Below are 24,382 nucleotides of genomic sequence, written 5' to 3'. Positions count from 1 at the left end.
AGATAAGGATTTTCCAGTTTTCAATCCTCGAGGCATTGAAAATTCTCAGGTATAGCGAGCATCTAGCTCCCGATATGAATCACGGCTCAGCCGCGTCTATTCTAATGGCTGCTTATGCTGTTGGAACGCTCCTCGCCTCTCTGATCAGCGGACCACTCAGTGATAGGTAGCGCACCTCCTAGGATGCTGTCGGAAGTAGTACTCGAGTGGTCTTCTCAGACTCGGTCGTCGTCCAGTTCTCCTTTTCGCGATGGGTATCTACACGTTGGCTCAGTTCCTCATGGCCAACGCTTGGGATATTGCAAGCTTTGCAGGCTTCCGTGCTATGGCTGGTATCTCAGCCGGTAATGATGAAAGTCCCGAGGATCGAACCACCTACCTCCCTATTGTCAGGTACTCGACCTGTGATCATATCCTTCTTGATTGACAGCAGTCGTCCGATCGATATGAAGCTGTATGGTGTGATCATGGGCCTCCATGTTGTCGTAGGACAGAGTATCGGACCTGCTATCGGTAAGGTTGTTTTTTCTGTTGTGGTATCTGATAGTCTACCCCTCTGATCTACCTCTCACGTTCCCGTCTGGTATATCAATAGTCTACCCCTCCCGTTGATGTCGGTCATTAATGAATAGGTTAGTTTGTAGGGTATGCGCTGCTTCAATGTTGTGATATTTCCGAAAAGTGTGGTATTCACTAGATTATCACTAGCGTTGTACTCCGTCAAAGCCGATGTCATAAAGGATGACCCTCTGATTGTCGAGAGCTCGTCGTTGTATGTTCAGGTGGAGTGTTGGCAACTGTCTCCTTATCCTTCCCATTCTACTTCATGGGAGTTGTCTCTGCTGTATTGTTCATTCTGGAACTCCTCTTCCTGCGTGAGTCGTTGGAGAAGGATGAGAGTGGAATGCCCATCAACAAGTTTGCCCATCCTGATGAGAAGGAGCCTCCGATCAACAAGTATCTCTGGCCTACCGTCGTGGTACTTGGTATCGTATCGTTCTCTGCCCAGTAAGCATTCCGGAAGGGTATTGTATTGCGCATGTGATCGTGTTCGAGCTATCACACTGAAAAGAATTCTCGCCGCTTGGAAACACATTTTGAGGACTGTTAAATAAGGAAATTCTGGGAAGCAGAATCGATTCTGGACCCGCATTTCTGGAGTGAAAATTGGTTGCAGAGTCGCTCAGGGCGTTAGCGATTAGCTCAGCAAACGTTGCGACCTCGCACGTCTATGCCGACATTCCTTGTTTCGCAGGTACGTTGGTATCAACTGGTCTACTGTGTTTGGTCTTTTGGGTGCGGATGAGTATAACTTATCCTCTTCTGAGAATGGAGGAGTTCAAAGTATTCAAGCCGTTGGAACTATCTTCACCAACCTCATCTATCTGCAGCTCACCAGTGAGTCGTCTGATCAAGTCAACGGTGTTTCGGCGATCATTTCTCAACTAGTTGTCGTTTATTTCCCTCAGAGCTTATTCCAGCAGCACTTCTGGGTTCACTTGGTCTGGTACTGACCATGACAATCGTGATCGTTCCATTCATCCACAGCTTGACTGGGGTCATCTTCCTCGGTATAGGATTGCAGGCTGAAAGTAAGAACGAACGTTCTCATGGTCTGGTATACTCTATGAGCTTCGGCGTATTCGCCTGTTTATTAAAATACGAGTACTCCACGTTGTTGTTGATGAATATCTCATTTGGTTGTGATTATCTCCTCGTCCCTTTAGTCGGCCTGTACTTCGCTGGCCAAGCCTACTTCACTGCAGTCATATCTCCACCTAAGAGGAGAGGTCTGATTAACTCCTGTGTTATGGCGGCCTCTAATATTGGTAGTATAGAAGTCGATTGCTGTCTACCGCCTTGTCATATCGCTGTGCTTGGGCTCTTTCTCGTCTGCAATTGGTGTTTTTAGGTGGACTGGTCGGGCCTCTGGTAGCTGGTAACCTTTACGATCTCAACGTGGCATATCCCTTCTATCTCAGTGTTATTTTCTCCGGCGTCGGCGCTATCTCTTGTAAGTTGCTCGTATTGTGCTTGCTATGTTGGGGGAGAATAGGAAAGTTCGTAGGAATCGCATTCGGCGTGAGTGGGTTACAGTTCTTGGCACGGGCCGCCATCGTCAGCGCTTGGTCGCTCGGTCGTCGGTATTTCAGCCGGAGTTATTCTCTTTATTCGCTCGTGAGGAATTCACAGTCCGAAATATTATACGTGACCGTGATCGTGTAATCTCGTGTTATTTCTTGAGGTATATTCGTCTACTTCGGGATGAAGCACCAAACGAATTTACTCGAGCATGATAATGGCGACTCTGATGAGGGCTCCACCTGTGGTGAACCCGACTTGTCTACGGAGGATACCGCCAGTTCTGTGGATTTGGAGGAGAGAGTGTGATGATTGTGAAGACGATAATTCTGCCATGCCGTTGTTTTCGTCTTTGTTATTGTTCTTCTTTTGAATGTCTCATATTAGCAACGTATACTGTTAAATTACTTCCCCGACGGGGTGCGTTTGTGCTATATTCAACAATTATGTGAACTCCTCTTAAGAGGATCTACTATTTTCCGACACGCCGTGCTCCCCTGTGGTATTGTTTATAGACGATTCTGTTTTTAGTTCTTCTCCCTGTTCTTCTTCTTGTGAATGCCTCATGGTAGCACCGTACATTTTTAGTTTCTCTCCCCGACGGGGTGTGTTTGTGCTATATTCCACAACTATGTAAATTCCTCTTTTAAGGATCTATTATTTTCCGACACGCCGTGCTCCCCTATGGTATTGTTTATAGACGATTCTGTTTTTAGTTCTCGTCCCCGTTTTCTCTCTCGAATGCCTTATGGTAGCAACGTATACTGTTAGCTTCCCTCCCCGATGGGGTGGGTTGTGCAATATTCAATAACTATGTGAACTCCTCTTAGAAGGATCTAGTATCTCCCGACATGCCATCACGGTGTTTCCCTATGGTATTGTGTATAGACGATCCTGTTGTTTGTTCTCGGTGTTCACAAGTGTCGGTCCTTCTCATTCTCATTGATATACCGTGCAGACGTTGTGTTCATAGTATGTCGTAAGTGGTCACTCGAAAAACAAGAGGTCGTTCTTACACGGGTATCCTTGTTACTGCCACCGTTGATCGATAGTTAGTCGCGAGGCGTCTACATATTGCCGTGGTGAGCCCTTCACCGAGAAGTCGAATTCCAGAGGAGATGCTCGAGGAGCAGCCTCGGGGGTCGTGAGCTTGGCCAGACTCGGTGAGTTCAATTCTCCCCTTCCTACGATCCACCGCGCACAAGGGCAGTTCTGTTACCACAATTCCCTATTTATTCGGAACCAGCATGGCCTGTTTGACCAAGTCTAATGAATCGAACTACTCTTCGGTGATGTGTCGCATTCAGCTGCATACGAATCGTGTGAACTATAGGAGCCAACGAGGAAGTTACTCTAGGTTCAGCTTAGTAAGTTGCGATAGCTGTATATTTCGTAGGTCACCACATGGTGATGTTGCCTGTCTATGTCCGAAGTAGAGCAGTCCATTTATGGTAGTTTCTCCATAGTTTCTATCAACAATATGGCTCACCAGTGGCATTGGAAGATATTGCCGCTTGGTGATGGAGGTAGCGATGGTCCGTTGCCCCCAAGTGAGTATTATAACCTCAATCATTGGAAGAGGCTGTTCTACCGCATTAAATACCGACCGAGACGGGTGGCCGATCTAGTCATGATATTCTTTAGCATCTTCCTAGAGTGGTTGGGGAGCACACTATTGGCACCCGTCACACCATGGTAATAATAATCTGTACTCGCTAGGTTGTGAGATCCGCTAGTGGCCGCGCTGTAGGAGTGTCCGAATGGTCACAACTGAGCTAGGGTCGAACTGGTAATTGTCACTACCACCCATACCACCATGACTTCAGAAAAAAACTCTAAAAAATTTTGGAAAAAGCGAGTAATTTTCCGCTCCAAGGTTGAGAGAAATATTTGGGAGCTTTCTGGTTACTGCTTCCCTCTATTTTCGAGTGACAGATTTAGTTGTCAATGTTGGTGTTTTCGATGCTGTATCTGTTATCGATAGGTACGTAGAAAAACTAGCACCAGATATGAACCAGGGAACTGCAGCGTCCATCCTGATGGCATCCTACGCTGTCGGCACGTTCTTAGCCTCTCTGCTCACTGGGCCGTTATCTGACAGGTACTCTCCATCTTTCTTATTTTTCTTATCAGGAAAGTTTGTGCGTTTTCTTCGACTCATCGTAGCGCCTTCGACTTCAGTGAATCATCCAGGTCGGCTTGTGTGGTGACTGTGAGTCTTCAGGTTGGGTCGGCGTCCTGTATTCTTAGCGGGAATGACAATCTATACAGTGGCGCAGTTTCTAGTGGCTAATGCATGGGACCTCACCACCTTCGCTGTGTTCCGGGCAATCGGCGGGACTGCTGCTGGTAGTAGTGAGGGGCTCTCTTTTGACTCTTTGTTCGCAACGGGGGTTTGCTGTTGTAAATATGGAATATAATCTCTATCGATATCAATGCGCTTGGTTTCGCCATGGGGAAGGAGGAAACAATGCAAACGATATATCGTTTGTTATGAAGTTCATTAATACTTCTATTTTAGCTCAATATAATCGTGCGTGAAATATTCACATTCTCGTATTTCTTCAACAGTTCTCAATGATATGATCCCACATCAGTAGAATCACCTCCACGTATGCAGTGGACTCGGTTGAATCACCTCTTGCCCTGAATTCCTCCTAAGTTCTTTCATTCTTCCTATAATTCGATTTCAAATCGTGCGTGATTGTGTCCCTCAAGTCCTAAAGATGAGATGTGTTCTTCTGCGATTCTCTCCAACGTAGTCATCAGAGCTACTAAGCTGTCCGTAGAACAGTAACTCTGCGTGCGATATATCTCTCATAGTGTTCGCTCCTCGTCATCTGATCATAGCTTTCCCGATAACATGATGGTGGTTCCCCCTTTGTAGGGGTGATGCTAGAGGATCTGATGTTGATATTATAGATATTAGCACAAGGGCCAACTTGGGAGTCGGCCTATACATGATTCACCTTTGCCGGATTATAGTTGCCTTGAGTCTTAAGGAATAACTCTTCCTATTATCACGCTCGATTACGTAGTGCTGGTAGTCCGAGTGTGAATTGTAGTCGGAATTAATAGCCCATTTATTCAATTCTGACCAACTAATTTGGAATAGAGATAGTGGCGAGAAAGGGCCACTGTTGAACTCATTGAGCCGGAAAGCGTTGTAATGTACGATGTTGCTTCAGGGAGCCGTCCCGTAATCATCGCCTACCTCATCGACAGTAGTAGGCCGGTAGACATGAAGTTGTATGGTGCCTTTCTTGGCCTATCGGTGGTCATAGGACGAAGTATTGGCCCTATTATAGGTAGGAGTCTCTATACCTTCATCACAAGTTTCTATCGTTTTCTTTGTTCCTCTCCAGGTGGTGCATTAGCCAGCGTATCTCTGTCCTTCCCGTTCTACTTCATTGGCGTCATCGCGTCGGTGTTGCTTATCCTCATGTTCCTATTCCTAAGAGAATCCCTAATTAGAGACAAAGACGGCAATCCTATCAGACCTGTAGGGGTGAGCATGAAAGACCCGCCCAGGAACAAATACCTCATCCCAACGGTTATGTGCCTATCTCTGGCATCCTTCTGTGGACAGTAAGTATTAACTGCGTCCTATTCTTCTTTAGTTTTGGTAGTGACTAGAGTCTTGTTCAATATTATTCGTGGTTCATGCCCGGCAGTCGAGCTCTTCGCTCGATTTTTTCCCTGCGATAATTTCCATATGAATACCTCAGACGTAATCTGGCATCAAGTTCGTTGATCGTTTCTATGACCAGTGCGTACCCAATCCACTTCCTCGTCTTGGTGCTCATGATGAGTTTTCCTCTTCTCCTTAATCGTTCTGATGTTCATATGTCATATTATGTCAAGTCCCACACTTCGAGCTTTAGTGCATTTACCTGCTAACTTTACCTGCTTGTCCCGTAGGACTATCGGTATAACTTGGCAGACCGTCTTCGGACTCATCGGTGTGGATTATTACGGCCTCACGACTTCACAGAACGGCTCGGCTCTGGGCGTTCAAGCAGTGGCTCCTGTCGTGATGAACCTCATTTACTTGCCGATCACACGTAAGTCATCTCTAAATTTGATCACTGCGTTGCGGTAAGAGGCCCTCGGCCTTAGGAACTTCTCCTTGAATAATGATTTCTAATGATGTTGAAAGGACAGCATGCCGAAGTCGTTGATTCATATTTTTCGTAATTTTTGTGGTATGAATGCTCATGTTCAGTCCTTCGCGATTTTCATCCATGGTCTTAGAAGTACAACTTATTGCTTTAATATTTCCATTCGGCGGATCTGACTAAAATCTTCAGCTCCTGCACTTGAACGTACTCCCTCCTTTGACATTTCTTTCTAAGTTTGTCTCAGCTTATCCCAGTCGGTATTCTTGTGTATGTCGCTTAGTCGACGTCGTCGACTCGACGATGATAGTGTTTCTCAGACTTCATTCCTGCCGCGATTGTGGGTGCCATCGGAATGCTCATCTCGATGATTATAATCGTGGTGCCATTCGTCCACAATCTGGCAGCAGTCATAGTTCTTGGTCTCTGCATGCAAGCTGGAAGTAGGAGTATAGTTGAGGGCGTCACTGACAATGTCTCCTTCACCTCAGCATCGTTGTATTTCGCTGGTCAAGCCTACTACAATTCTGTTATTGCCCCTCCAAAGAAGAGAGGTCTTGTCAACTCTTGTGTGATGGCATCGGCAAACGTTGGTAAGTCAGCAAGATGTTTTTCCACTGTGTCATGTTATCGTCAGGTGGGATAGTGGGACCGTTGGTCGCCGGTGATTTGTATGATCTTGGTTTGTTCGATCCATTTTACTTCAGCATTTCCCTATCCGCCACAGGGTTCACAGCATGTGAGCTGCTGAGTTAAATGATGGTGTGTTGCTGCTGACCTGCCTTCATTACTTCAGGCATCGGCATCTTCCTTGGGATGAGATATCAGTTGAATCTCTATAAATCGGTGCAGACTGCCTCTCCGATCACGCCGAAGTCCCTACAGACCCCGCCAAGGCCTGAGGGTGATATCGACATCACCAGTGATCATGAAACGGCAGCGTCGCCTTGATCATCGCGAGCTTAGACATCTGTTGCATTTGTTTGAAAGGCTGTCCCTTTGTGTGCTCTTCCTTGCAGCTTTCTGAATTCGATAACTGCCCAGGTTTTGGGTGCCTCCCCCGTTTGTGTGGAGGCTCGCTCATTGTTTATACAGTTTCTCGTTTTAGTGTTGTTGTGGTTCCGCAGCTTTACCACTACCTCTGTGGAGGTGACAAAAAAAGACACCCAATGATGTCTCTGTGGGACTCACGATTGAGTTCATTCTGATCAATCATCTACACAATAGTGGTATTACTAACCGTATAGCAAAGAGTGCCAGGGTCACGCACGGTGTACTTCATCGTGAGGATTAGGAAGCGGAACGGGAGTCTAAATGAGCTGAGATGAGGGAGAGCTGCAACAACACTCTTCCCACCCCAGTGGTTGATTGATAGTCGTGTTAGCCGAGGCTCAAATACTACTTGACAAGTAGTGCTGACTCTATATTCCATGAAGCTCAATAGAGTACATGGCTTATCTCGAGACGAGATAACGGTAGCAGATAGCGAAACCAGTACGTCACTTCGCTTGAGAAATGAGAAAAATGACAAGCTTAACGACTATCTTGATGACGCGTTGAGCTCATCCACCGGTAACATGCACGCGCACGGCGAATTCCAGACACTCCTTTGCCAGAAAGGTACAACGTGTCGACGAATATGCTATATTTAGGTGGTCGAACGGAGTCGATTCACACAACACCAACAACAGCTATCGGCTACACCAGCTACAGGTCAATCATTTAAAGAGAATACAGTTCATCTGATCGCACGGAGGAGACAGTATTTGTGTGACTCACCATGACAGAAGTAGTTAGCTGAGGGGTTCGTCAGCGTGAGAGTTCAGTAGAAGTAACGCCATATATACACAGAAATACGAGCGGTCCAGCGATCTCGATGTTATTCGGCGACTCATCGGGAAGTCGGCGAGGAAGGAACATTCTCCTCCAGGGTCGAACCATGATTTCTGGGTTAGTTTTTTGAACCGCTCTGACCGCACGGCTGAGTTTTTGGTTCCTATCGCGTGCTTAGTTGCCCTTACCTCTGTTCCACCATGGTTGAATTATGGAGTTTTCTGCTCATCCCGGACAGGCCACGCAAGGGCCCTCTAACTGATGAGGATTATTACAACCTCAAAGCGCCTAGTAGGTTGGCGTACAGACTGAAGTACCATCCGAGGCGGATTCTGGACCTGGTCCTTATCTTTGCGAGTTTGTTCCTCGAGTGGCTGGCCAATACTATGCTGGCACCAGTGACGCCTTGGTGAGCTTTCTGCAATCAATGGTGATTGACTTCGCGGTTTTGACAGGTACGTTGAGAGACTCGCTCCTGAGATGAACCCAGGCACGGCTGCCTCCATACTGATGGCATCATATGCAGTTGGCACTTTCTGTTCATCGATGGTTACCGGTCCGATATCAGACAGGATAGGGCGTCGTCCCGTCATCGTGGGCGCCATGACAATATTCATGGTCTCGCAGTTCCTTGTAGCCAATGCGTGGGACCTGGGAAGCTTCGCTGGCTTCCGCGCTATGGGAGGTGTCGCTGCTGGTAATCACTTCAACTTGAAGGTCTCTCGCTAACAGGGATTCTTCCCAAGGTACCCGTCCGGTGATCATGGCGTTCATCCTCGATAGCAGTCGATACGAGGACATGAAGATGTATGGTGTTATGTTTGGATTGTGTGTTGTGGTCGGCCAAGCAGTCGGACCAAGCATTGGTAAGGCTCGCAAGGATAGCTGAGCGCGATGTGGTTGAGACTTTCGTTTTCTATTTTCCTTTCTTTCCAGGTGGAGCTTTGGCCGAGATAACTCTGTCCTTCCCCTTCTACTTCGTCGGTGTGCTAGGAGCGATCCTTGTATTGCTGCTCCTGTTGTTCCTCACTGAATCGTTGCATAAAGATGAGAACGGCATGCCTATACGAAGAACGGGAGGACCTGAAGTCGTCATGGCTAAGAACAAGTTCCTGTGGCCAACGGTCGCCTGTATGGCCTTGGCAGCTTTCGCAGGACAGTGCGCACTCTGTTTGGCCCTTCCGACTGTCATTCAGCTCATCTTTAGGTATATAGAGATCAACTGGTCTACTGTATTCGGCCTGCTAGGCTCGGAGCAGTATCATCTCAATCCTTGCCAGAATGGTGGAGTTCTCAGTATTGGTGTGCTTGCGATGATTGCTGTGAACATTGTTTACGTGCCGGTTACTCGTGAGTGACTTTCATGGTACTTCGAAGTGTAGGTGGACGTTGTCCATTTTAGGTGTTATCGAGCCGGCTCTGGTGGGAAGCATTGGTCTGTTCGTTTCTTGCCTTATCGTTATCGTTCCCTTTATACATAACCTGGTCGGGGTTATTTTCCTGGGCATGGCTATCCAAGGAGGAGGTAGGGCGTGGGGATTGAACCTGGCTCATCATCTAGGCGGATATGCTCCCTAACCGATTGAGCAATTCGTATTTTCAGCGATGTGTTACTTTGCCGGTATGGGGTACTTCTCGGCAAGTGTTTGCCCCCCTAAAACGAGAGGACTCGTCAACTCTGTCATCATGGCCTCTGCGAATTCCGGTGAGTATCCCGCTCGAGCGTATGCTGTTGTTGTCATTGTCGATATTGCTAGGTGGAATTTTCGGTCCATTCGCTGCCGGTACTCTGTACGGCTTGAACACAGCCTCTCCGTTCTACCTGTCTGTCGGTGTCTCCTGTCTCGGAGGCCTAGCCTGTAAGTTGTTGACGATTCGAGAGCATTTACGCTGTTGCTGGACGGATCGAATTCGCGGCCGCAGTTGTGATCGAAGTCCGTTTCTTAGGTTTTGGTATCCAGATGGGTATAGCATATCAGTCGAAGTTAAATGATGATGCTGTAGAAGGACTGATGACTGATGTTCATGACGATCAGTCTACTACTCGCACAGTTTCGGTTTAACGCGTAAAGACTTAACATTCTCCCTAGTGCGGTTGTACACCGCACCAATTGATCCCCTTCATTGGAAGGGTGGTTCATTCGAACGGCGTTCGCTGTTCGGTTATCATGGAAGAGTTAGCTTCCACCGTTCCCTTAGTTGCTGTCTTTAGTGAGGACCATCATCCTCGAACCGCTCATTGGAAATGCATGTTGAGTTTGTCCATTGATCACAACAGTGTCCGCCTACTCTAGTCGATTGGTACATGCCACGGTATTGCGGGAGTATGTGTACTTTATCATTTTCATTGGAGTTGGCCTTCCAGTTGTCCCTCTTGGGTGTAGCGACTTCACCATTTGGTGTTCTTGTCTGCCATCATGGTGGCGATGAAGAAATTCTGGAAGATATTGCCGCTCCGTGATGGAGGTAGCGATGGTCCGTTACCCCCAAGTGAGTATTATAACCTCAATCATTGGAAGAGGCTGTTCTACCGCATTAAATACCGACCGAGACGGGTGGCCGATCTAGTCATGATATTCTTTAGCATCTTCCTAGAGTGGTTGGGGAGCACACTATTGGCACCCGTAACACCATGGTAAGGATGGACTCGCAATGCGATGCGTCCATACCATATCACTGATCCATGCATCAGGTACATCGAGGATCTAGCTCCCGATATGAACCAGGGAACAGCCGCCTCTATTCTAATGGCTGCCTATGCTGTGGGGACGTTCCTCGCCTCTCTAGTCACCGGACCACTCAGTGATAGGTAGCGCGCCTCCCTGGAACTAATACTCGAGTGGTCTCCTCAGACTCGGTCGTCGTCCAGTGTTTCTGTCGGCAATGACTATCTACACCGTGGCTCAGTTCCTCATGGCCAACGCTTGGGACATCGGCAGTTTTGCCGGCTTCCGTGCTATGGCTGGGGTTGCCGCTGGTACTCCAAGGGGGACTTCATCATTCTATGTTTCCGGGAATCACTACGTGGGGACGTACGCAAAAGTCCCACTATAGCCCAGATATTTACGTGACGTAGGGCCGCCTCTGCAATGTGAGCGATCTTGATTTCTGTGAGGTATTGCGTATAACGATAGCTATTACTATTATGGTTGTCCCGTGTAAACTATACAGCGTCAGTGCCAGGATGCTTGAGTGTTCTCGAAGCGGCTCGGTGTTGTCTCATTAGGTACTAGGCCTTGTATTATGGCGTACCTTACAGATAGTAGTCGGCCTATCGACATGAAGCTCTATGGTGTCTTCATGGGCTTGTTTGTGGTGGTAGGGCAAAGTCTAGGACCTGCGATAGGTGAGGGTTGGAATCATTCCATAACCGATCAGGACTTGATATTGCTGTGGCTGAGTCCATAGATCTATAGCTTCACTCGATGAAATTCCATCAGCCAATGTTTGTGATTAGAGCGGTGTCAATTCTTCTCGTTTCAGGTGGTGCTCTAGCCAGCGTTAGTCTTTCCTTTCCATTCTACTTTATTGGTGTTATCTCTGCGATTCTACTGGTGTTTATGTATATCTTCCTGAGGGAGTCTTTGGTGAAGGATGAGCATGGTATGCCTGTTAATCGATTTGCTCGCCGCCCGGAGGATAAAGAGCCTCCAGCTAACAAATACCTCTGGCCGACTGTTGTCTGCCTTGCTATTGCGTCCTTCTCGGGACAGTAAGTTGGGAATTCATTAACGGTTCACTGAGACACTTTAGAGTTGGTGAAGTAGGAAAAATCGTGCAGAACAAAAGCGTTAACCTGTGAGTGGATGAGCGTGTGCGGCGCTTGAACCGCCGCTTATAAAAGTAGATGCGACTGCTCGTTGGTTTGCCACTCCGGTTTATAGAACGATAGAGGAATCGTGAATGTTATCGCGACATCGTTATAATGCCTTTGTGCATCACGAGCTGCGTCCGTGGAGGTCAGATCGAAAGGCGCCTTACCAATTCCCTCCTTACTCAGGTACCTCCAAATAAACTGGTCGACTGTCTTCGGTCTAGTAGGTGCCGATCAGTATCATCTATCAACGTCGGAAAACGGCGGAGTACTGGGCATTCAGGCTATAGCATCAATCGTGGTTAACTGTATTTATCTGCCTTTAACTCGTAATTGTGCCGCTCGAGTTCAACATTTTTATGTTCTTCTCGTCAGATTTGCTCGAGTCGGCGTTACTCGGCTCGATTGGGATGCTCATATCCATCGGTATAATTGGTGTTCCTTTCATAGACAACCTCGTTGGAGTTATTTTCCTGGGTATGTGCATCCAGGCTGGAAGTAAGGATGGACGATTGTGTATTGGCCGTCATGAATAGTGTATGAAAGAAGCTATTGTTTCCCACACTGCATTCGAGGCGAGGACTGTGGAACTTAAACAGATGAAGAAAGGCTTCCTGCAGCATCGAATCGTTCACGCTAATCCCAAACGCTTCTAGTGTGAACTACCATCGTTTATAGCACGGATTGTTTTCCAACTTATCGTTTCCCAGTCTTCGTCACTCTTATGCTTATCTCTCTCAGCCGCCTTGTATTTCGCTGGTATGGCGTATTTCAACTCGGTAATCGCACCACCAAAAAAGCGAGGTCTCATCAATTCCTCCGTCATGGGTGCTGCCAATGTCGGTAAGTATATTTTCTTCATGTGTTGAATCGGACTGGACTTTGAATGATGCATCTCTTCTCAGGTGGCATCGTGGGGCCGCTGGTGGGTGGTGATCTCTATGATCTTGATCCGACGTATCCATTCTATCTCAGTGTTATACTATCTTGTGTGGGTTCACTTGCATGTAAGACTCCGCACTGTAGATTGCTGTCTATGGATTAGCACGAGTCGCTCAGTGAGATATTCAAGTAGCGTATAGTTGGCGGAATTATTCTACCGTTCGAACTAACTTGAATTTACGAGCAACTCAGTCGCTTCCCTCATCTCTTTTTCTTCCCCAAATGGGAATGGAAAAATAACGCCGTTGTCGCTCACAATCAGAGTGATGTCGAAAGCTGTCATCGTCAGAGGACCGCTTTTTCACCAGGTCTTGGCATTCACTTCGGAATCGAATATCAATTGAAGCTGTTCAAAATGGCAGCCGCTCCAAACACCTCAACCGAGCTGGTGGGAGCCGCTAAGAGACAGCCGTCCAATCACCAGGCTACAGACGCTCAGGACGTTGCCTCAACAGTTGAGGAAGAGTCTCGATCTACAAACACTGCGGTTTGAACGCGCTCATCGTCGGGTATTCGCAGAGATCTCGTATGATGCAGTGGAGCTACTGCTGCTTCTGGGCGCTTTAAACGGAGAATTCTCAACTGTGTTTTCTCACCGCTCTTGATTTATGTAGTTTTATTAGCCAATACTATTCGCTGTTCTTGTCTCGTTGCAGCTATAAAATGTGCAGCTTCGTACTCGTTCCTATAAAAAGGTTTCATTCCCTCCCGGGGGTTGGTTTTGGGCTAGTTGTCAATTCATTCGTTTTGAGGAGCTGAACGATCAAAGTTAACGTACTCATCCCTAAGGATGTATCAGGCAGCGAGCCTACGGAGCAGGTGATCATAGATTCGAATCCTGTATCGGGTATGTATTTACTCTTGTTGGCAGCAACTGATGGGAAGGGAACCATTCACCGTTGCGGGACCCGCTCGATGGAGTGCCAGATGACCCGTATAGATGATTTCAACTACCTCCATGCAGGCTTGTCTTAACATTAACCTACACCTAATAACTGTAACAACAATCAGCGGAAGTTACCCATCTCCTCCATCAATGATGAGCCACCGCTGGAGTGGCGCCATGCTGCAAAAACCGCACCACAGAATCAAAGCGTTGTAGTTCCTATGCAGCGCCGTCGTTCTCAGCCCACTAGCGCCAAAGATCCTCATGCAATGCATGATATGCATTCCTTCCTCCTTGCTATCAACACTCCACCGTTGCAACACTATATGACAACACAACATCGAGCACATTATGAATGAATGAAGCGATAGACCCTCATAGGGCAGAACGACTGTCATGATGACAGTCTCATGGATTAGTGTGTTCAAGTGGTCGTAGAAAACCAGCGGCTTCCTCAGGACTTAGCTCGAGTATCGTCAAAGACTCTCGTATAGCCTGCGAAACCAACACCGATGCCGTGTTCTAAGAAACCCGTGCGGGGCCGGCACTGCGGATTCTTCTCACTTTTGCGAGAAGATCTTCACCCCGAACTGAGTTGCTATCAGTCTGCCCGAGTGATGCGAGGGTTATCCTGAGGAGGATAACAAGCAGCGCATTCTGTGGAGAAGGCTGAATCCATTCCCGACTTACATATGCAAGTCGGAGTCATTTTCAGCTGATCCTGATCTTATATCTCTACTAGTCATTTCCAACACGCTGGAGAGGTCTGAGTTCTCTGCTCCATGCAAGTGACCTGCTTCGCACGACTTACTTCCCACCGTGTCTGAAGCACAGACAGCCTCAGCCGAAGAAAAATTTCTCAGAGCGGTCATCCCTATCGAACTAGGCTCCCTAGTGTATTTACCACCACTACGACGGACGTTGACAGTATGTCCTTGACAGATCGACTACTGCAATGTTAAAGGATATACGAGCCTGATTACTGTACGCTCACCGCACGAGAATACGACGTCAATGGCATCGAGTTGGCAGTAGCATTCCGATGAGCCCTCGGTACGCGGAGCTCTATGTCTCTCTTTCCAATGATGATCCACGCTGTGACGGGAATTCCGTCGGCCGGACAATACTCGAGGGCTCCGTTTGCGGGCTTGTCGATCGGTGCGAAACTGCGAATAATAATCCACCTGGAGAATCGCCACGAACAAAGACTTACTGCATCTTCAGCCCGTCTCGCTTCTTGCTCTCTCATCATCTCGACTTGCGAGCTCACCTGGGCATACTGATCATAGCCATCGCAGCAACTATCTCCTACTCGAGTCAGATGCACTACACAGGTTGGTAGAAATCACTGCTGCCGATGAGTTCAAAGCTGACACTGTCGACTACTTCCCAGAATAATTATATAAATAAACATGTGTTAATAGTCTATATATTATAGACATATAATAATGTTATAGTAGTACATATAGGTGATATACGATGTAATGATATGAATGTATGGTATAATGATAATCGATACATAAATATATAATTATATAAACATAAAAAATATAATGGAGTTTCACAACCCGTTTTACGTGAAGTGGCGTAAAACTCGGTGAAAAACGCGATATTCGCGGCCTGTAGTAGTCGTAAAATATGTTTTTCACTGATGTTTTTTCATATCACTAGGGTGAAACTCCAATAATATACAGTTAGTAATTTTATAAAGACCATGAATTCAGCAGTCTATAAGCTAGAGGAACACCGAGTTCTCCCCAGTTCACATAAACGCTAGCCAGAGAAGACCTCGGCAGAGAATGATCACATGAATGTCACAAGAAGATCTACCTCCACGGTATGAAGGGAGGCTATCCTCACTTACTTTCTCAAGCTTTCGTGTCGTTACTTCTAATTGTCGCTTCAAGCGCTCGGTCTCACTTCGTAACCTGTTCTCCTTCTCCTTGGCATCCTCTCCAGCCCGATTAGCTATTGCCAACGCCTACAGCCAGTGTTGGAATATGTGTTTAGTTTTCCCAGCATAGTTCATGAGTTTCTCCGTCACACTATGGGAAATTACACGTGTAGAAGTGTACAAAAACCGACAATATATTCCCAAAATCCCCTCAGAATTCTCATATTATCACCAACACACGAAGTTGACCATGTGCATATTTCACCACACCGTCCACAGCGAACATGTCTACACTTCATGGACAAATTCATTATAAGCACCGACTATACTCTACCTCTCGTGCTTCCATGGCTTTGCTTTTCATCTGCTCAGCCATCCTCCCCTGACGCTGAGCCTCCATCTTGACGGTCTTCAGTCTCGCCTCAAGGTCACTTATCCTGGATTCTGCTTCCACCATTTCACATTTCTTCGCGGAGATATCTCGTCGCAATTCATTTATAATTCCCTGAACATACAACTCAGCTCGCGAGCTGCAATCACTCCATCCGAGAATGCACCCACTTCACGTGATCTTAGGTCCTTCCGACACGACTTTAGTTTGCTCAGCAGCTCGCCATCGACCTCATCCCTCTTACTGTCCACCGCGTTCTACACATAACTCCTCTAAGAAGAAACATCTATCGTAGCCTACCTCAGCATCCGATAAGGCTCGTTCTTTCTCCTTCAGAGATTCTCGGACAACTTTGAGCTCTTCTCGCAATGCGAGTATCTTCACTTCCTGTTGGCTGAAATCAGGGCCAGCTCAATGATTCCAGTCAAGGGATCTCGGAAAAAAGTCCACAAGTATGCGCGTACCGGAATCACTCAAGCGCTGCCGACAACCCTACTTAGCCTTCTGCTTTGATCGTCGCAATTCTTCCACCATATCAGCCATCTCACTCGCCAACTTCACTTTAGCGTTGCGTTCACAGTCTATCACCTGAGTTCATCACTCGACACAAGGCGAGGTAATGCTCCTAAATAGCATGTGAGTATTCCAAAAACCTCTCACACGCCGATTCCTATATCATCCTTCTTGCCTTGCTCAATCGGCCGATCTCCTCATTAGCAGAGGCAAGTCTGCGACTCGTATCAATTCGAGTAAGTCGTTTGTCCTCCCGACTCTGCGCCAGCTCCCTTTTCAATACCTCCGCTCCGCTACGCAGATTACCGATTTCCTACACAACGAAGTGCCCAGGCGATCACATCTACAAAGCCGACTTGAATACCTCTCTAAGGGCCCTGACAGTCTCAACATGCTTTGGATTGCCCAACGACGGCTTCATGGCATGCCTCGGGGCTTGAACCTCAACATTCCCTCTCACTAGACGGCTACGAGGCGGTGACGATGATTGCGATCGGATCAGATTAGCCGTCATCCTCTGACACATGAGGACCGACTCAAATAGAAGTCGACCAACAGGAATGTATCGAATTTTCATAGGCTGTGATTCGGCTCAGTCGACGAAGAGTACGAGTGAAGTAGCATCGCTTTGATACCCATGTTCCATACACAGAGTCTCATATATGAGTACTCATGCCTTGGTCGGGAAAGGCATATTCTGAACGTGCAGAAACCGTCTGTCAAATCTTGGTCCGAGCCGAATCGACGCCCCAGTTCACCACGACTTCACATAATTCATGCATTCCCATTGAGGCGACTATCAAGGCGAGCAGCTCATTCAGTTGCTCGCTATTCGTAGCTTCATCCTATAGTATTGTGAGCATACCGTTTGCTATAGTCTGCTTGAGCCTATTTGTATTGGACTCTAAACCATCAACAGCAACAGCAACTTGGCGCCCTCCTCTCACCTCTGCCTTGCCAAGTACAGCCGCCAGCCTGTCTGTCATCCCTCGTTCCTCGACACTCATACTGCTGGGCCCCACTGGGCGTCGTATAGTCTGCACTCCTTTACTACGAGACTTTAACTGACCTTCTGCCACTGACAAGCTCGACTGTAGCTCCTGATCAGCACCAACATCCGGCATCACCAAACTTGACACTTAACGTCAGTGAGAGAATATATATGTTTGCTTTCCTCAACTCATGTAATACACAAATCCGAGTAAAAAGTGGAAACGTAGTTTAGTATTTCCCGGAATTTCCTCAAAATTTCCATTTTGGCACCAACATGTGTCACACATGATGTGTGGTTGACAATGTGTATATTTTACCGCACCGCTCACCGTTACCTCAACCCTCTTGTGGAGGCTCTGAATGACTCGTTGATGCTGACAACAGTTGCGCTCGCTTGTGGCCAGAGCTTGGTGACTATCACCTGTGAGATTGCCTCTATATCACAAAATCCCGTCTCCGATCTAAAGTGTCATGATTTTTAGAGTTACGCTAGGACACATAATGTAAATTTAATAATTACATAATTAATTCTCACATAATGAAAACCTCATGTGAATGTGTCACACATTTACATACGGTTTTCATCGAACAAGTTGTAAACAACTCGATTTACTCGCTAGTGTGGCAGGACTGAGTGCTCCAGCATTCATAATATTTTGATAGAATTACTCTAGCGATGCAGTTGGGCCTCTCAGCGGCTATCGCTTGATTCAATTGAGTCTGATAAACCGACACAGTGTGTGTTGGTAGGGCGGTGATCGATAAAGAGCTCTCCAAAAGAAGTTATACATAAATCCAAGGACTTCTCCTCACGACAGGCATTCTTAGGTTCGGATCAATTCACTACAATCTAAGGCCATATAGTAAGCTCGCTGCCAGACCACCCACCGAGTGCTCCTCGTAACCTCATATTCTCCTCTTCCAGAGGCGGACATAACAAGCAGGGAGGAGGAGGTGCACCTCGAAAGGCCAATAACGGGTATTCCCCCTAGCCTTTCACCAAGCTCCAATGAGTACCTCTATCCGAGACCCATCTCCCTACCCCTCTCGATACCCTCAAGCTTCGCAGCTTCATCCTGTACGACATTGAGTATGAGAGACAAGGCCCAAGACCTCACTGAGTTCCCTCTGATATCATCTCTGCCACTGCCTGGCAGCTACTCGTACACAACAACACCGCCGTCCGCTCAGTTTGAGCACTCCCGTCGTTGGTCGACAACTCAACCGTTTGCGATGGTACGTCTTGGAGCACTAAAGGTAGCATATATCACCACTTGCCATACCACTCGGTCACTACTTCCACATCTCTCAATCGGCCTAGCAGTCAGCTGTGAGTTAGCCTCAGCCAGTCGAGCCGCAACCTCTACATATCTACGGTAGAGCACTCGCTGCGGCATGCAACTAAAGTGTTGGAGGAGGAATGTATGTACGCTTTCCTCAGCTCAGCTCAGGAGTTTACTCAGTATTCATAAAAAGTTACATACGAATTCAGATGGAAGTGTACAGAAACCAATACGAATTTTCATATTCTCATCAACACACGTAGTTGACCATGTGCATATACAGTCAGCCTGGATGAGTATGAGCTCATTATCACAAATAATCATAGCCGCTGAGCACGATGCGGCACACTTCACTACGCTAGTGAGTCACAAGAGCATTCAAACTGTACCCCAGCCCTTGATGAACCCACTTGCGATGCATATTCCTCTGCTGCTCAGCCATGACTTCGATCCTCTTGAGCACAGCATCATATCGACGTGTATGCTCCTGTCCTTCTCCATCGACCTCTTCAGCGACTATACACTCACCTCTACTCGTGCCTCTACTAGACGCTCTATCTCCTTATCTTGGTCGATTCCCCTCGCAGTTCCCTCACACTCCTTCGGACGCTCCTTCTCCTCGACCAGACCTTGCTGTTCTAAGACCCCCACAATAGGAGCCCCTTACCCCAAGGGGCTGCCTACCAAATGCTGGTGGCTTCCTGGTCAGATCTCTCACCATAGCACCGCATGCAGTGAGCAGAAGCCTTAGGTCAGCGGAAGACATACCACCACCAGCAGCAGGAGGAGGAGGCCGCCCCTTCTCCACAACACTGACAGCCGAAAGAGAGGGAGCAGGCGGATCTGAATGCTCACCTTCTGACTTGCTCTTGAATCTTAGTCAGCACTCTCAGCAGGGCCTGTCCAGTCGGCTCGTTGCTAGCGGACGATGTAGACCCCTGTAGTAGAAGGATAACCTAAATTCACAAACTCTTCACCAGCCTACCAGCCGCCAACCTGTCGTTGAGCCGCTATTATTCTCTTCAGTTTCTTCTTATCAGCTCTCGACCCCACCATCGGGGCTGCCTCGCTACCCTCCTCTTCCTCCGACCGACCCTCAGCATCCCTTCGCTCTACCCTGAAGGCAGCACTCGACAATGATAAGAAACTTATAGCAGATATACAGATAAGCATTCACTGAGTGAGACCCTCGATAACAAAAGAGTTAAAAACTAAAGTTGCCTCAATTGCGGCTCTTCCCAGACCACCCCCAGCAGCAGGAGCCTTGAGGAACATCTACCAACCCAAACTGCTAAGCCATGATGGCTGTACATATACTATGAACGACTCGATACCCATCTCACCTAGCTAGCTCAGCACAGACACTCCCAAGAGCCATCAATGCATCGCTACCATGACCCTCCGACGCTGCCGCTTGCATGCACAGCGCCAACCTCCTGAAGAAGGACTACGACCGCCGAACCAGAGAGACGCCTACTTCCGTTGTTGCTCCAATTGCAGCTTTACTCTTGAAGTCTCGGCAGTATGCCCTTCTATAGAAGCTAACGAAACCTACAGAAACAAACTCCTCCAACACTACTGTAGTAACCCACTAGCCGTACAGCTCGCTCCGCCTCAAGCTTGTCCTTCAACTCTTGCACCTCCTTCTCTAGAGTCAGCCTGAGGCTAGCCAACTCCTCCTTATGACGGGCCTAAGGAGAGCCCAAGAAGTAACGAATCGTTACTAACGATCACCTGCCGAATATGTACCACTTATACATGCATATTATGAGTTTAAGTGGTCCGATAAAGTATCGGACCACCAATACAAACTTATGATCTCTTCATTCACTATGTTGTTACCTCCAAACTTTCAGATTGAGAAATATAAATTCATTTATAACCCAGAAGATCAGCTTGAAGATTAATATACTCAGAATGTCAATGAGATGCTGTTCTTGATTACGTGTGGCGGTGATTGTGAAAAAATCCTGAGGAAATTTCAGGAAAATCTCACTTGTTGCTTCTACCCAAATTTGCAAGTGAATTTGTATGATTAGTGTGAAACTTCCTGAACTTCGCTGAGGAAAGCAAATATGTATTCCAACAGTAGTTAGAAACATGAGCACACTACGGAGGCGAAGCGAAGCGGTGGAGGGCTCAGACGTGGTGCCCCAGACCGTTACACCACCTACCGTCATTTTCCTGCATTCACCCTCCACACGCGCGGTGATGAGCATCTCCTCCACCTCCTCAGATGCTGCTGTTGTCACCTTCAACGGCTCCTTCGGTGCGGTCTCCCCACCCACTTCAGTGCTGTTGATGCTTGCCAAGTTCATCTGATGAACACCGGTCAGGCTCCCACCAAGATGGATCTGCTTGCTTCTATTGACGATAACTTAACGAGAACCTGACTAATTCTATCGTCATCCTTCTGCTCAGCATTCGAGTCGTCGACCTCGTCGTGAACGTGGAACCTAGTAACACCAATACCACTCTCCGTCCGATTCCTTCGCGTCGTATACAAGAAGGTTTCGAATTGAGAATGGCCACACCACTTTCGTGTCGGATGACTCTATCAGAGCCACAAGAGACCACGCAAGAGATAGCGTGATGTTGAACTACTCAGCAATACGACATGTTAGCATAGACAACCGTGAAATGAAGCGTAATCAGTAATTCCGTTTGCAACATTAAGACTTATATATTCTCTGCTATCGAATGACCATGTCGGTAGTGTCGGACCCCTACAAGGTCCATACCTCTCCTTCTCCACCTTATCCCTCAACCTGCTGTTCTCCATCTGTAATGAGTCGATGCGCCTACAGCACACTGCACTAGCATAGCTCGCCACCCTTACCTGCTATACTCCAACAGCCGCTCTGTAATGCCCTCAATGGCCGCCTTATACACCCCTTCAGCGTCCCCACCTTCTACCGTTACTGAGGCAACCAACATTCGAAAATACTATTTTCAGCCGACAGGACCACCTCCTGGAGAGATCGGCTTTTCCACAGCTGGCGGTTCTCTGACGATCTCATTGCTCAGTAAGTCCACTCCTGTAGTCAACCGTGCCGTACTCGCCTTCACAGCTGCTGCGAGTTGCCCTCGACACTGTTGCCAGCCTAGACGCATACTCCTCGAGTTAGTTGTGACAACCCACCCTCAAGAGCCTTCCCCAGAGCTTCCCGCAGCAACCTGTTGGTGTCTCCCATGCGCTTCCACCTCACTCCCCCTAGTGCGACTGCTCCACCGTGTTCACCCCTCTCGACCACAGCCATCAATGCCTCCTCACTGCAACGCCACTTCCTCCACCACCTACTCATCATCACCGTCTTCTTCGCTCCGCCCCTCAACTGCCACTTTACCCCTCAAGAAGAGCCTGCAAACGCTGGCCCTTAGCTTCCTCTATCCACAACCTCTCTGCTGTAGCCACTAGCAGCTCTCCCACGTCGAAGCCATCCTCAGGTACCTTCTTCCGTACCTTGTCGAGTACCTCTTCAAGTGCTGCAGGTGGTGTGAACTGAGAGATGAGGATCAGTAGATCCCCACCGATGCTGAGGTGTACTTCAGGAAGACTCTGTGATATAGCCTGCAGACTCTTCTCGAACGATCCTATCTGGGCCAACAACCGCTCCACTTGGCTCTTGTGTAGGCGAGTAGCCTCAGCCATCTGATACATGGACAGTTCAACAACCCATCCACCGCCCCTCTCCTTCAATAAGACTTCTATTACAAAATTAATGTTTTACACAAAAACACTTCTTAAGATTTTCCGAGCTGCTCAACCCCCCTCGCCCTACATGAGCCTTCAACCTCTCATTAGCCTCCTCTACTGTAGCCAGCCTCGGATCGTATTTACCCATCGCTACTTCCTATGATCATACCATTACAGAGGACCGCACGAATACCCACCTCAGCAACACTGCTAATTTGAGTTCCCTTCACGTGCTGCAAACTCGCCGCCCTTTGCTGCTCCGTTGATTTAAACTGACCCTGGACCCGTGTGAGGGCGTCTTGGAGCCGTCGCCCTACCGATGAGACCACAATCGCCGCCGCCTCCCTCAATGTGCTATGATGGTGTTGATATTTATTCTTGCGTATTCATATAGTTGATATCTCACCGCGTGCTAGTGCTACCCTAACTTACCATATACTCATAATTTTAGAACTAAATTGGAGACTGAGCGTTCTCAACGACTCTGTGTGGGTTGAGTTGTGATGATTAATACTATTCACTACAGTGTTAGTTCGGGAAGCTCTCCCTTCCTATCACAGTCCTATTCACTACAGTGTTAGTTCGGGAAGCTCTCCCTTCCTATCACAGTCCTATTCACTACAGTGTTAGTTCGGGAAGCTCTCCCTTCCTATCACAGTCCTATTCACTACAGTGTTAGTTCGGGAAGCTCTCCCTTCCTATCACAGTCCTATTCACTACAGTGTTAGTTCGGAAAGCTCTCCCTTCCTATCACAGTCCTATTCACTACAGTGTTAGTTCGGGAAGCTCTCCCTTCCTATCACAGTCCTATTCACTACAGTGTTAGTTCGGGAAGCTCTCCCTTCCTATCACAGTCCTATTCACTACAGTGTTAGTTCCAGAAGCTCTCCCTTCCTATCACAGTCCTATTCACTACAGTGTTAGTTCCAGAAGCTCTCCCTTCCTATCACAGTCCTATTCACTACAGTGTTAGTTCGGGAAGCTCTCCCTTCCTATCACAGTCCTATTCACTACAGTGTTAGTTCGGGAAGCTCTCCCTTCCTATCACAGTCCTATTCACTACAGTGTTAGTTCGGGAAGCTCTCCCTTCCTATCACAGTCCTATTCACTACAGTGTTAGTTCGGGAAGCTCTCCCTTCCTATCACAGTCCTATTCACTACAGTGTTAGTTCGGAAAGCTCTCCCTTCCTATCACAGTCCTATTCACTACAGTGTTAGTTCGGGAAGCTCTCCCTTCCTATCACATTCCTATTCACTACAGTGTTAGTTCGGGAAGCTCTTCCTTCCTATCACAGTCCTATTCACTACAGTGTTAGTTCGGGAAGCTCTCCCTTCCTATCACATTCCTATTCACTACAGTGTTAGTTCGGGAAGCTCTACCTCCCTACGAGTTGTTTATCGCCCCCTTACCTACGACCACGCTCCCTCCATTCAAGACTATCCCCTCTCATGAGCGCCAAACAGTCTTCACATGATCGATAAACGCTCGAGAGACGATTGGGTAAAAACGTGAGGCAATCGGAGGATTTCACACAGTAGATCAAGCCGATCCCCTAATCCTCCTCATCCTCACTTCTCCTTTCTGAGGCCTCCAAGGCAATGGCCTGGCGCTGAGCCCGCACTCTAGCGTCGTACTCGAAGCGGACTAGAGTCAGGACTTTAGCCGTCAGCTGTTCAACTCGTCTCACAAGCAACGCCTCGTCTCCCCTGATCAAAGAGCACCGGTCCTGTTTGGGACCTATTCCGTATCTTGCAACGCCGAACCAGAGGATTCTCGCCTCCCAATTGCCTTACTGCGACGCTCCGTCCCCCGTAATAGCCGACAAACTTCTCTTTACTTCTTCGACTTCAGCTTGTCTGAGCCCCGAGTCCATTCCAATACCACTCCTCCCCCAACTCCCACCTCTGCTCCAGCCGCCCCTCCAACTCCTCCTTC

At 47.8% G+C, this 24,382-nt stretch overlaps 6 protein-coding genes across 6 annotated transcripts in view; 4 read left to right on the top strand and 2 right to left on the bottom strand.

Annotated features, from left to right (window-relative positions):
* Pmar_PMAR021423 (Quinolone resistance protein norA, putative) overlaps positions 1 to 3,032 on the top strand; it is a gene marked incomplete at its 5' end in the record, with an annotated part of 3,323 nt that extends 291 nt beyond the window's left edge. The window contains 9 exons of the mRNA XM_002779103.1: positions 50 to 166; positions 220 to 344; positions 394 to 513; positions 783 to 1,008; positions 1,256 to 1,398; positions 1,470 to 1,592; positions 1,728 to 1,829; positions 1,913 to 2,014; positions 2,246 to 3,032. Of these exons, the coding sequence (XP_002779149.1) occupies positions 50 to 166; positions 220 to 344; positions 394 to 513; positions 783 to 1,008; positions 1,256 to 1,398; positions 1,470 to 1,592; positions 1,728 to 1,829; positions 1,913 to 2,014; positions 2,246 to 2,391 (1,204 nt within the window). The 3' untranslated portion in view covers positions 2,392 to 3,032. The remainder of the gene's footprint in view (positions 1 to 49; positions 167 to 219; positions 345 to 393; positions 514 to 782; positions 1,009 to 1,255; positions 1,399 to 1,469; positions 1,593 to 1,727; positions 1,830 to 1,912; positions 2,015 to 2,245) is intronic.
* Positions 3,033 to 3,542: 510 nt separating this feature from the next.
* Positions 3,543 to 7,267, top strand: Pmar_PMAR021422 (Multidrug resistance protein, putative). The gene is made up of 10 exons (XM_002779102.1): positions 3,543 to 3,777; positions 4,067 to 4,183; positions 4,307 to 4,431; positions 5,271 to 5,390; positions 5,448 to 5,670; positions 6,004 to 6,146; positions 6,521 to 6,643; positions 6,692 to 6,793; positions 6,838 to 6,939; positions 6,997 to 7,267. Exons 1-10 carry the CDS (start codon positions 3,563 to 3,565, stop codon positions 7,149 to 7,151), a joined length of 1,425 nt encoding a protein of 474 aa, XP_002779148.1. The 5' UTR covers positions 3,543 to 3,562; the 3' UTR covers positions 7,152 to 7,267.
* Positions 7,268 to 8,209: 942 nt separating this feature from the next.
* Positions 8,210 to 10,224, top strand: Pmar_PMAR021421 (Quinolone resistance protein norA, putative). Its single transcript, XM_002779101.1, has 9 exons — positions 8,210 to 8,442; positions 8,489 to 8,730; positions 8,780 to 8,899; positions 8,970 to 9,192; positions 9,241 to 9,383; positions 9,436 to 9,558; positions 9,637 to 9,738; positions 9,791 to 9,892; positions 9,981 to 10,224. Exons 1-9 carry the CDS (start codon positions 8,234 to 8,236, stop codon positions 10,094 to 10,096), a joined length of 1,380 nt encoding a protein of 459 aa, XP_002779147.1. The 5' UTR covers positions 8,210 to 8,233; the 3' UTR covers positions 10,097 to 10,224.
* Positions 10,225 to 10,450: 226 nt separating this feature from the next.
* Pmar_PMAR021420 (Quinolone resistance protein norA, putative) lies at positions 10,451 to 12,922 on the top strand (the record flags this gene model as incomplete). Its single annotated transcript, XM_002779100.1, has 10 exons — positions 10,451 to 10,668; positions 10,726 to 10,842; positions 10,886 to 11,010; positions 11,260 to 11,379; positions 11,517 to 11,745; positions 12,034 to 12,176; positions 12,223 to 12,345; positions 12,589 to 12,690; positions 12,753 to 12,838; positions 12,893 to 12,922. 10 exons carry the CDS (start codon positions 10,451 to 10,453, stop codon positions 12,920 to 12,922), a joined length of 1,293 nt encoding a protein of 430 aa, XP_002779146.1.
* A 2,019-nt stretch (positions 12,923 to 14,941) lies between these two features.
* On the bottom strand, positions 14,942 to 16,026 carry Pmar_PMAR021419 (hypothetical protein; the record flags this gene model as incomplete). Its single annotated transcript, XM_002779099.1, has 3 exons — positions 14,942 to 14,983; positions 15,540 to 15,656; positions 15,904 to 16,026. 3 exons carry the CDS (start codon positions 16,024 to 16,026, stop codon positions 14,942 to 14,944), a joined length of 282 nt encoding a protein of 93 aa, XP_002779145.1.
* Positions 16,027 to 19,107: 3,081 nt separating this feature from the next.
* Positions 19,108 to 24,382, bottom strand: part of Pmar_PMAR021418 (myosin tail 1 protein, putative) — a gene marked incomplete at both ends in the record, with an annotated part of 8,198 nt that continues 2,923 nt past the window's right edge. Inside the window, 19 exons of the mRNA XM_002779098.1 lie at positions 19,108 to 19,254; positions 19,278 to 19,387; positions 19,434 to 19,561; positions 19,605 to 19,705; positions 19,746 to 19,866; positions 20,093 to 20,185; positions 20,227 to 20,300; positions 20,351 to 20,440; positions 20,924 to 21,067; positions 21,094 to 21,205; positions 21,491 to 21,550; positions 21,589 to 21,670; positions 21,719 to 21,787; positions 21,892 to 22,046; positions 22,097 to 22,251; positions 22,297 to 22,401; positions 22,532 to 22,603; positions 22,644 to 22,759; positions 24,020 to 24,173. Coding sequence (XP_002779144.1) covers positions 19,108 to 19,254; positions 19,278 to 19,387; positions 19,434 to 19,561; positions 19,605 to 19,705; positions 19,746 to 19,866; positions 20,093 to 20,185; positions 20,227 to 20,300; positions 20,351 to 20,440; positions 20,924 to 21,067; positions 21,094 to 21,205; positions 21,491 to 21,550; positions 21,589 to 21,670; positions 21,719 to 21,787; positions 21,892 to 22,046; positions 22,097 to 22,251; positions 22,297 to 22,401; positions 22,532 to 22,603; positions 22,644 to 22,759; positions 24,020 to 24,173 — 2,088 coding nt within the window. The remainder of the gene's footprint in view (positions 19,255 to 19,277; positions 19,388 to 19,433; positions 19,562 to 19,604; positions 19,706 to 19,745; positions 19,867 to 20,092; positions 20,186 to 20,226; positions 20,301 to 20,350; positions 20,441 to 20,923; positions 21,068 to 21,093; positions 21,206 to 21,490; positions 21,551 to 21,588; positions 21,671 to 21,718; positions 21,788 to 21,891; positions 22,047 to 22,096; positions 22,252 to 22,296; positions 22,402 to 22,531; positions 22,604 to 22,643; positions 22,760 to 24,019; positions 24,174 to 24,382) is intronic.

Source organism: Perkinsus marinus, assembly GCF_000006405.1.
Source record: "Perkinsus marinus ATCC 50983 genomic scaffold scf_1104296947810, whole genome shotgun sequence".
Lineage (NCBI taxonomy): Eukaryota > Perkinsozoa > Perkinsida > Perkinsidae > Perkinsus > Perkinsus marinus.
The sequence above is the reverse complement of the archived record's forward strand: the minus strand, read 5'-3'. Positions and strand labels throughout refer to the sequence as shown.